This window comes from Limulus polyphemus, unplaced genomic scaffold (assembly GCF_000517525.1).
Source record: "Limulus polyphemus unplaced genomic scaffold, Limulus_polyphemus-2.1.2 Scaffold441, whole genome shotgun sequence".
NCBI lineage: Eukaryota > Metazoa > Arthropoda > Merostomata > Xiphosura > Limulidae > Limulus > Limulus polyphemus.
The window spans coordinates 90,129-102,508 of record NW_013666051.1 but is presented as its reverse complement, the minus strand read 5'-3'; the positions used below and the strand labels follow the sequence as shown (position 1 = coordinate 102,508).

General features: G+C 30.8%; 1 protein-coding gene across 3 annotated transcripts in view; it reads left to right on the top strand.

Moving 5' to 3' along the window:
* Positions 1–1,197: 1,197 nt before the first annotated feature.
* LOC106458302 (transportin-1-like) overlaps positions 1,198–12,380 on the top strand; it is a 67,976-nt gene continuing 56,793 nt past the window's right edge. For 2 of the 3 annotated variants that reach the window (XM_013917796.2, XM_013917795.2), the window contains exons 1-3: positions 1,198–1,254; positions 1,432–1,609; positions 9,207–9,282. In XM_013917796.2, coding sequence (XP_013773250.1) covers positions 1,493–1,609; positions 9,207–9,282 — 193 coding nt within the window. In that variant the 5' untranslated portion in view covers positions 1,198–1,254; positions 1,432–1,492. The other variant, XM_022384468.1, reaches the window with a different exon arrangement.

Here is a 12,380-nt window from a genome sequence, read left to right as displayed (position 1 = left end):
TCATGGACAAGAGTATTTTTATTCTTCATATGAACATCAGCCTGCACTCTGAGTTGTCAGAGTCTCAATCAGATTGACATCATCAATCCACAGACATACAAATAATTTTGTAAGACATCTCATCTTTTCTATACAACAGAGTTGTACATTTTAATTAAAGTTTGTCACAGTTCGTGTAGATACTCAAAGTAAATTCAGAATTATACTCAATATTTCTTCTCCAATACAGGGTCAGTTCACTGGACCGACCTCATGCACATTTGGTTAATGGCATTGAAGAACAAAGAAATAGGGATCATACAAAAAGACACCCGCATCAAGCCATACCCCAACCATGGGAAGCAAACTGTGGCGTTTTGCAACAGGTGAGAATCCATGAACACAAAAGTCAATGGCAAAAGATATCCACAAACCTCATGCTAAACTACTCAAAATAATCAGGTTCTCTGTCTGGAAAAGCAACACAATTCAAGTTGATTTCATGACTTATCATTTCAACCATCATACTCCTCAAGTAGCTGGAGAATGAATTGATTATTCCTATTATTCCATAAAAAAACATAGTCTTTGTACACTGGATGGATTGTGGAAAACAGCCACGGAGGATTGGTGTGTTTTGATATGACAGTCTTACTACGGAGCCTTTTGCAATGAAACTACGCTGCGGATAGAGTATGACGCTTCTTGGCGACATGGCTTCTAATGACATGGTGAGACTTTTTTTGATATAACGTACTGAACCTCTGTAACTATTTTGAACTACAAAGCTTTGGAAAATACTAAGTAAAAAAAAATGAAACTTTTTTTCTAGCTTTGCTATATAATATCTTATTTTAATTGAACGTCCATTTGCCGTAGCTTCCGCGTCTGCGCTTATACGATTATATACAGATTTTATTTATATCAAATTGTGTAATTTTCCAAGTTGTTGTTAGAGTTTTAAGAAATAAATATATTATTCACCCAGAAATAAGAATAAATTTTTCAGCTTTAATGGCCACCTACTGGTGACACATAAAATTAATAGATCAATTTAAAGAAAGTTTATAAATTAAAACAAATAAGAAATGTAAGCTAAATATTTGCATTAAATTAAAATTATATTTTGTCATGATAGAATATGGATAGAATTAAACAAAAATGTATAATTAAAACGCTATTAGAAATTGCGATAACCAATCCTGCTTTTTGTACTTTCGCCATATTGCTCATTTGGCGCATTGAGGGGGAGTGAAGAGTTCATAGAGGATTTTTGTGAGCTAAAGTTTGATTTGGTGTTGGTTATTTAATGTTTAAGTTATAGGCAGTATGATAAACATTGGTTATCTCTCTCTCTCTAACTGAAATGATAGATTTTAAATTAACTTATTATTATATTTAATTATTTAAAACTGTTTAATGAAATAAAACCATTAACTTTTATTTGGCTAGTCGTAGAAACCCAATCCCGGTACTCGGTACCGTATTTTTCCTGAAAGAGGAAATCTAAATAATGCGTGAGGGTATGGCCCTAGCATGGCAACCACAAGAAGAAGGTCTTCGACAGATATTGAATTTGTTAAAAGAATCACAGTCGCCTGATACAGCTACTCAACGTGCTGTTCAACAAGTATCCTTGTGCAATTGATGTTTGTTAACTTCATAAGTTGTAACTTTTACTTTAGTTTAGGGCTATGTAACTTATAAATAAAATATAAGATGTTTGTTTATTTTCATTTATTTTTCTCATATGCATGGAGTATTATTAATATTAGTTAGGAATAGAAGAGAGACTGTTAAGTGTCGTAAGTAATTTTGCCTTTGAATTTGAATTAGTTGTGTTAAAAAATTTATGGTTAGAAAACATTAAGTAGCACAGAATAAATTAAGTTAAATTTAAAAATTGATTTGTTTTCATAAGTCAAACAACTTGAGTAAAATAATAGTTTCTGTGTTAAAGTGGAAGATGTTGAGGACTATTTGACCATTTACTTATTCTAACATTTAAACTTTTATGAACCTACTCTGTGGTTTTAATGAAATGCTTGAAATTTAAGTTTTACAATTTTTTAGACTGGAAGATTGTGATTTGTGTTTTTATAAAATTTACCAACACAGTCGTGAGTCATGGTGCTAAGACTAAGAGCACATGCAACATGTTTGAACGGAATGCACTGTAATACTTGTAACAGTGTTAGTATAGAAATTAGCTTGTAACTTAATATCTGGTGTTATTTGAAAAGGGGAAATAAATTGTGTAATATTAAATAAGTTTCTTGTGTAATATGCCAACACTGAGTGTGACATATTCTTGTACTATAGGGTTTCAATGATTTTTGATTAATGAAAATAAAATAAATTCACACACCATTGGATTCCACAGTCACAAATCAGTAGATTTACACTGCAAGTTCAATTATGTATTTAATAATTAATGAAAACAATTAAAAATCATACCTGTAAATTGATCTTTTGCTCCACACTACCTTCTCATTGGAACAATGTTAATAAAATGACCGTGATTAATATCAAATTATTGCTTTACCTGGTAACCTGATACTGTGTGATACCAATGTCAAGGCAGAATAAAATGTAGTTCCAGTAAAGTTCATCAATTTGGAACTCATACATGTGAATTTATGTTATATGGATAAATGAAAATTGTCAATAACCAAATGTTAATAATAAAGTATGAGCTTACCTATGAAAGTATAGGGGAGATTTTGTAATCACATTGGTTGTAAACTTGAAATACTGTGATTGACAGATATGTACTGGTAGTAACTTCTACCAGTTCTGTGTTGTGTCATGATGTGAATGCTTTCGTTCATACCTCTCTTATCATAGGCTATTGTAGCAAATTAAGTTGTGTTAAATTAAAGTTTTCCTAGATTTTATTACCAGTGTATCAAGTGTTTTTTTCTTTCTTAAACTATTGTAGTATACGTTGGGTTTTAGAGCAAATTTAATGATATGACGCATAGCAAACTGTTGTCAGGACAAGATATTGTCTGTTTATGCCCAATGATATGAGGTAAAGTAACTTGTTGCTAAGTTAATGTGTAGTCTGTTTACATTTCCCGTGCATAAACCAATACATAGATATGTCTGCCCAAATGGAACCAACAGCATGTAATATGCATCACAGAGTTTATTGTATGGCTTTGTTTCTACAGATTCAATGGCTAAAAAGAATTTTAAATGGTTTTAAAGTTTTGTTTGTGTGTTTTTAAATAGTAAATGCTTTTGTATCCAATGAAACCACCTAGACCAATGAAGAAAGCTATCGTTTGATGAATCACTGATCCTTATTGGTCCAGCCAATTTGAACTGATGCCCTGGTTTTTGTTTTAACATTCGCTTGCTGGCTGCTGCCAAATGACAGAGGGTGGGCTTAGCAAGCATCACAATGTTTTTAAAGCTGATTCACAACTAGTGGGATTACAGTTGCCTTGAAATAAATCATGCAAATTCAGTGTGTTTTAGTACTGTAGATATTTTCCATTTGTTGTTTGGTGTACAATAATTAGTATTTTGTTAATGTGAGATTTATATATTTGCAACTGCGATTTAACATTCGCATACTTCTGTTGGCGAGAACTATATTTCTCTTGGACCTCCTACTTGTACAATCAACAGAATTGTCAGATTGTAGATATGTTTCGTTAGACCATAGATTTGATCTAACTCTTAAGATTATCATTCCCCTCCAACTTAATGCAACCAACCATCAAGACTAAAATAAATGTAACTATCATGTTTTTATTGAACAAAATTTTAAAGTGATTCAAGGTATCACTATCAGCATACTGCATTTCAAGATTTTAAACCATGAATCATTCTTGTAGTAGATACCTGTTTACACTTTCCAGCATATTGAAACTATTTCTGTAATAAGGTGCTCAAACTGCACTTGGAAAAGATCAGTTTCGTAAAGTTGAATAAACACTTGTAATTCAATCATATAATTGTTATTTCTTTTATTCAAAACTAATTAAATCAACTTAGAGTTTCAAACTTTAGTCAGTAACTTTAAACAAATCACTATTCCTCTTGGAAAAGAATCAAGACTTTCTGATTTCTAAATCTCGTAGACATTACCTTACATACTGCAGTTTTGAAACTCATTTTTGTATTGTGACTCAATCTGTAAGATTTCTCATATACTTATGAAACAAATTGTCTCAAATGTATCACCAGCATATTTAGAAATACAATTGCTCAAAAAGTTATTGAAATTAACATGTAGAATGAATAATAAATGTTCCCAGCTGGTTCCCTATAAGACATTTAATACTTAATAACTTATCCAAATTTATCACAACGTTTTGCATATTGCTGATTCAACCACTTCTTACATTTTCAATCAGTTACATAAAATCATAATCTGGCTTACTAATGAAAATTCTTCCAGTATCTTATCAAGTATTTTGTAAATACCATTGTGAATTCCAGTTAATTGATTAGGTATTAAATTCCGTTTGTTATTTGTCATTTTTTTACATGCATAGATCTTTTTTAATAAATTCAGAATTTAATTTTTTTATAAGCATTTCAATTTCATTATAGAAATGTTTAATATATTGATTTATTTTTATGTATATTTTGTTTTAACCACTATAGATAAAAAAAATGTGGTCTTGCTAACTAATGAATGAATATTTGCTGTAAAATTCTTATCAATGCTATAAGTGTAGCTACCAGTTTGGTTGCAAATTTTGATTTTATTCCTTTAAGTTGAATGCTCAATCCTTTTTTGGATGCACCTTTGTTTCACACCTAAGATGTTTTTGATTAGATATCATTACTTTTTGTCAATACACACCAACAAGCCGTAGCAAGTAAAAAAGTGACACTTGATAGTAACCAACATCAGCTTTAAGATTGCAACCTTATTATTTGGAACAGACCTATACCTTACAGAACCCATCAGATTCTTTAAAATATATGGTGGTAGTTTTCTTCTCTAAAACAGTGTTAATAACGTCCTTTATAGTAACGCCATGGAAACTAGATTAACAGTTTCTTGTATTTGCATGTACTTGTTAGTTATATTCAGCATTATTATTTATGCTAATTGCTTAAGCTAATATCACGTGACACTAAACAATTTAATTTGGAGAATTTCATAAAATTTAGCAAACTTGTGCTTAAAAGTTGGCAATGAATAATAACCATCCACACATATGATTCTTTTGAAAACTTTAGCTAAAAACTGCTAATCTAATTTGCTTGGTCTAACCAATACTTATGTATCAGCACGTACTTTCACCTTATAGTTTTGCTGATCTAATCTAAGTCAGCCACCTTTAATCTGAATGACAAAAAAATGAAAACAGTTTACCTTTCCTCTTAGCTGTTGTAAAAATTTCAGACCGATAGCTTATGTGATTTTTTTCTTAGACTTGTACAAAAATTTTGGTCAAAATTGAGCAGTTTTTGTTGAATAAATTTGCACATGTTGCTTATATTTAGAGCAAATTTGATATCTAATTGTAAGTTGTAAAGTGTACCAAATTTGAAAAAAAGACACTAGTTAAGTATGTTATTCTATCAAATAAAGTTTCTGTACTTTTGGTGCAAAGAAAAAAAAAAGGAAGAAATTCAATCAAAATTGGAGATTTTACATCTCGTGTATTTCTTAGTTATTTGCCTTGAAATTTGGTATTTGAAGCAAGGGTCCAGTAGAGCACATCCATTGTAAATATGTGATAGTTTGTATTACCACAGTCAGAGCTGCAGAAAGTGGAAAATTGCTAAACTATCACTCCTGTTAATAACACACAGCGTCTTTCAGGTTGTTTTGGCTGCATGATACACTACTGTGTGTCTTGATATGTGAGCTGGATATATTTTTTATTGTTGATAAAAAATTAAAGCTGATGTTTAACTATGATGTGTTTATAAAATCTCAGTTTGTTACTTGAGCAAGAGGGAAGGTGGCAAATGCTAAGAAAGCTGAAATGAACATGACATTTACTTGCCAGAAGAAAAGTCTGAAATCCTTAGGAATCGTTTACAACTTAAACCTTTCTATACGGGCTTGGTAACTTTGACCAACCTTGCAACCACCAGGCAACACTGAAAGTATATATATACTATAAACTTTGATGCAATAAGTGTATCCTCACAAAATTTGGCAAACGTTTGGAACCATTACAGATCTTTTGTACATAACATCAGATTTTTTTTAACTAAGAATTTTTACTAAAGATTTGTCTGTGAACTTATGGAGTCAGTTTAATTAGTCTTGAGTGCAAGGTGATTTTCATGTTGAGATTGAAAATACTTTCTTTCATTGTACAGTTTTCAAATTTCATTTGCCTAACCTTTAGAATCTCCTAAATTAATGTAAAAATTTTAACAGAAAATTACAATTATTTATCCTAAGCAGCCTCAGTCTTGTAACAATTAATATCTCTTTTCATTTACTTTTGTTTTATTGCTCTTTGAACTGTCTAACTACTAAACCTGCACAGTAAAACATCAAACTACTTGGCAACCACTTAGTTCAAAATACTGATTTATGTGTATAACTTGCTGAGAAATATTTTTACTTTTTTCTTATCTAACCTAATACGTTTCAAATATTTACATCATAGTTTGTTTTATATCAAAAAGTAAAGAAAAATTATGAAGAAAAGAAGTAAATGTAGGGATGGGTAATATCAATTCTTCAAAAAGAATGCAAACAAGATTTTAGAGATGGCATTTGCATCATCCTTACATAATAGTACAGGCACATAGTGTAGTAGAATGTTAACAGACAAATATAGGATAAATTAAACTCAATTGTGATTTAATAGTTATATATGTTAATTCTTGCCTATGCTATTATTTAGGGATGATGTAAATGCCATCCTTACTATCTTGTTTGCATTGTTTTTGAAGGATTGATATTCGCTATCCCTATATTTACTTCCATTTTTGAAATTTTTTTCATTACCTGTTTGCTTGTTTTTTAATGTTGTGTTTCAGTAGACATAGGAAGGTTGTTTATTACCAAGTTCTAAATACAATGAATTGCCAACTGGAATATTTATTGTTTATCTATTATTGGCTGGTAAGTTCTGTGTCATCATGTACTTAAGCTTTTTAAAGGAACACCAGACTTCTGTGAAAAAAAGTTAACTTCAAGGGGTAATGATAATATTGTTTACACTAGAGTTATGATTTTTTCAAAGTTACTACTAGTTATTATAACTAATTGATGACATTGTGCAGTGCCCAGAAACAAATAGTGGATTTAGGTTTAAATTGACATTAGTAATAAAATAGTTGAAGTTATCTTGACTGAAACAACAAGAAGAAAGATTAACAATTTTGTGGGTTGGTCACTTTTTGGTTTGATATCTCGGCAATTATTTCTTGTCTTGTTTGGGAGCTTGTTGGGTACAGTATCAAGTGATAAGTGAGTGGCAATCATCTTATAAAGTAGAATTCTCTGTTATTGTTGATTTTTTAGCATGCATATTTGTATTATGCTTATTGAGTACCTTGGCCATTCCTATATATAGTCGACCAACTCTGTGATACACTCTAAAATTTTGTAAGCTATATTACTAGCTACAGAGTATTGCTTTGATAGTGTAAATGTTATCCCTCATTATGCCAAAGCCCTTTTCTTCAGTCATGTTTTTGAGTTGGACTCCATCTGTGTTAAAATTGTGATTCAAATTATGTAAATCCAAATGTATTCCCTTGTGCTTACTATAATTAAAAGGTAATTTGTCACATTTATCCAGCTTATCAGTTGATTCAGATCATTCTTTAATACCTTTACATACTCAGTATAGCTAGGAATATTGAAGAGTGATGTCATCAGCTTTCTTTACTAATTATGACACATTAATGTAAACAAGAAAAAGCAAAGGCCCGAGCACTTACCTCTGAGGTACTCAAAAAGTAGCATGGGTCTTATTTCACTGAACTCCATGAACATAACCTTTTCTTTCTCATACCCAAAAATCCAATTCACTAGTTTTTCTTTAACACAAACTGATGCTATTTTCTTAGCTTTTTTGTGGTACCTTATCAAAAGCTTGTTGAAAATCTGAGTATACTAAGTCCACACCCTTTACATCATCCAGATAATTAATATTCTTGAAAAAAAGATAAGATTAGTAAGGCAACATTTTCTTTTCTATATAATTTTTAAATATTTTAAGTGAATAGCTAAAATTTAATTGAAAAATCAGTTTATAAAAACCTAAGTTAAAGATGAGAAATCAGTATGCTTGACATAAGGTAGCTGCTCACCTCAGAATCACATAGGGTTGTTTTATGTAGCACTAATATTAGAGGTTTACTCTGTATTATAAAATTAATCAAGGTCACTATCTGTGGGTAAGATCACTCTAAATCAGGCAGTGTAGTAAGCAATAACCTTGCTGAGATTTTTTCATCTTTTTTTTTTACCATTGTTTATAACATCAATACACCTTTAACTGGTTCACCTGAGCAGTCTTTTTGAACAGTTGTTTTTGAAGAAAAAAATATCTATTCAATGTATGCCAGTGGTTGAGAAATATACAAAGGAACATTTATTATGGGTAGACATAAATGAAAAACTAATTTGAATTTGACTTGGTAAAAAAATTATGACTTTTAATTGACATTTATGTTGCTTAAAGTGTGAAATCCAAGTAACCTTACTGGTTTTAAAATAATTTTCAGAAATATGTCCAACTTATACCCTGTTAAACATTGTATTATTATTAGTAAAACAAGCTGAATAAATTTCTTGTTCTATGTAGTAGTAATAAAATTCAATACACGTAAATTAAATTGGATTTCAAGAAAATTAGGTTATAGGTGAACATGAAATAAGTTTTAGCATATACTAGAACTTGTTTATCATAAATTACTCATTCCTTCAGTCTAGCTGGCCATCCCATCATTATTTTGATGGGGTGGTGCATTGGTGACTTGATGATCTCTTGTTCTGACACATGGCAGAAATCCAGTTTTTGTTATGCAAGGATTACAATGATTTTGGTGGCAAAATGGCCTTCTTTCACCTTATTCTTTTGTGCTTGCTTACATTGAATTTTATGAACTAGTCTTCTGCAATATTTTTGTGAGTTTTGATTTATATTGTTTTGTATAGTCTATTTGTTCTTTGATCATTCATTTAGTCTTCAAGAGGAAGCTTGAAGTTGTAATCACTTTAAAAGTCCTTTTTTCTTAAAGTATCACTGTATTTAATTTCCTTAATATATTAAAAGAAATTGGAGGAGTTGAACAAGTATTCAGACTTCAACAACTATTTAATATTTGTCCTGACAAAACTTAAGTCCGAAGGTAAGAAATTTTATAACACTGTTTCTTCTAAAATAGTCTTATGTTAAGCTACAGTAATGAAAGGGATCTGTGAAGTAGTATTGTTTGCAGCTGTAATTAAAATAAATCCTTTATTGACCTATATTTCTGTCTAGTATTTACCATTTTGTATTTTGGTGAAATATTTAACTGCATAATAACACACATTGTAATAATAATATTTATTGTAATTTATGGTCTGATTATATTATCATCAAAATGTTTTTTATATCTTTTGGTGAATTGTTTGACATTCCAAAATTTTGTTTGTTTGTTGTTTGTGGAAAGTTAAAACCAATATATTTGTCTGTAGAATATAAACTGAATTAGTTTCAGTATTTAATTGGTAAACTTGCCTGAAGTATTAACTTAAATTTATTTGCTTGTATAGTTCTATTGTTCTTAGTTCTTGAAGCATTTTAAGGTAACTTTTTAAAATTATTTCCTGATGGTGTAGTAGAACTTAGCTTTTTTAAATATGTTGTTTACATTTTTTTATATAATGTTAAATTATAATAATATATCATGATAAAGCAATACTGTTTTCAACATGTTTGGTAAAACATACTGTATTCTTAATAAGGTTGAACTATTTTATGACATAAACCAGTAGAAATAAAGTAATATGAATATACTGAACTCGTTTATTAACAAGTCTCAGACAAAAGTTGAAGTTTTTTGTTAAGTTTAATTTGAAGTCAACATGAAAAAGAGATATGGGTTACTGTTTGTTTAAGGATAAGTTTGGAAGTTTATGATACTTAAGATAAAGAATTATTACAACAGATTAAAGAGTTAATGACTTAGTTTTAAAGTATTCAAAAATGGTATTAAAATCTAATGAGTATTTTTCTGTGTAATTTATTTATGAATCTTGATTTACTTGCATAGTCACAATTGGGTAATTAACCAGCTGGGCGTTTTATTTACTTAATGAGAATTAAAACTGTTTGATTCTAATGCTGTCATTATGTAGTTTAATGGTTATCATATTGGTCACTTTTGATTGTACTCTTATGTTGCGTAATATGTCAGGACTCCTGCTGCCATTTTCCAATTTTTTTTGTGATAAAGACTTCACTGTATTACCTGGTGATAAAATATATTGTGTAGTGAAAATCATTGGCAAAAATAAAATTTCTAGTTCAGAGACACAAAACATTGAGCTTTATGATTACCTAAAATATATTTAGACCATTTTTGAAAATAAAAGCAACATAGAAAAATAAGGTTTCTCTTTCAAAAATAAAAATGAAATAATAAAATCATAATGGTAGATTTCAACTGTACCATGCCTGGGTGTGAATATTTGACTCACCTGTTGAATGGTTTGTTTTAATGAATTGTAAAAAAAAGACTACTGCATGAAATACTTTGCAACCTCAGAACAACTTTCTACAGATTAGTACCTTTTGCATATAATGTTTTATTTGATGCTTGTATAAATTTGTGGCTCTGAAAATTTGGAAAGATTTCATTCTGACATATTTTTTAAGAAAAACAATTAAAAATTCTTATATTTGTTGTATATTTTAATAACTTATTTTTACATCTCCCTACATTCTTGTAGAACTTTCTTATGAAGTTTTTGTTTTATAAAGTGGAATTTTACCTTTGTTTTGATTTGAAAAACAGCTCTCAATTTCCTTGTATTTACTATCACTGGTGTTCAATAAAAATAACTTTTTTACCAAACAAATTATAAGCAAACTGACTTTTTCTTTTTAAGAATAAAATCATGTTAATGAATATGCAAATTCTTCACACTACCACTTTATCTAACTATGTGGTTAAACCAGCCTTGGAACATGAAAACTTTGAGAGCTTAGATGGCATGATGTATTGCTTCTAGAGCCATCATCCAAACTCTTCAAAGCAGCATTGTTATAATAATCTCTGAGTTAACTAGTCTAATATTTATGTTGTTCAACAAATACAATTTTGTCATGCACATTTGAGACAGTTGAAACTGTAGTGCTGTCATCCATTGGAGTTTGGAAACTTTCTTTACCCAGGAATCCCTATTTCTTCCTAAAGTGCCTAAAAAGCAAGAATCTATCTGCCCTTTCATTGCATTGACCATTGCTAATCCAGTTCCTCTTCCCAGCTTGGGTTCTTCCAGAAGCTGACTTTCACCTCCTCCAGACACAAGAATCAAGTCAATCTACAGTCTCTTTCCCAGTGGATGGTCAAGGGATGGGACGGACTGAATGATTCCTTGATTGTCCATTCAGAAAATTTCCTTTTGGAGTTTTGCTTGCTGCCTCTGAATCAATGTATGGTTCAAACTCAAGCCTGAAATGTCATGACCCAAAGTATCTGCAGCTGAAGTCAAGAGAAGAGTGTTTTTTTGGTCACTCACATTGGTTTGTTTCAGTGTTGCTGCCAGTCCAGGATTGAGAATGGTTGCTTGAGCTTTTAGGTCACAAATGACCTATATGTGGGGGAGCCCAGGAATGTTAGTCATCATTAATAGTTAGGGTGACAGTTCCATCAGTACTGGGTGAGCATGTTCATGTCCTGTCTCTGCCTTCTTTTTTTTCTGACACTGTTTTTTTCTTTAGCATGTTGTTGCTGCACTTCTTCCTCTTATTTCCTTCTCTTCTCCTTTCTTATCAAAATGGTGTTCACCAGTCCCATTTTGCCTGAACATCCCTTCTGTATTTGCACCAATAGCCATATCTTCTTTGATTTTTATTACTTCCAGTGCCTTGGTTTGGGTGACTTCAAAGCAATCATCCAGGTCCTCTTTGAACCTCTCTTCCTTGGCTTCAGTGTATCAGATCTTTTTGTCTTATTTTCTTTGTTGTTCTTAAGTTTTATTCATGCATCAAACTATGTGCATCTTGAGCCGAGCAGGAATCCTGGATATGTCCCAGAATTGAATCTGAGATGGAGAGAGCACTTGAACAAGCCATTCTTTTTTAAATGAAAGGGGGAAAAAGAGAACCATCACTTCTCTTTTTGACAGAGGCTTCATGCCAGTGAATTAATGAGCCATGGTACATGGATGTACTGATTTTTAGACCAAAGAGCAGAAGAAATCTCAGACATTAGCAAAGTAGAGCAAACATAATCTT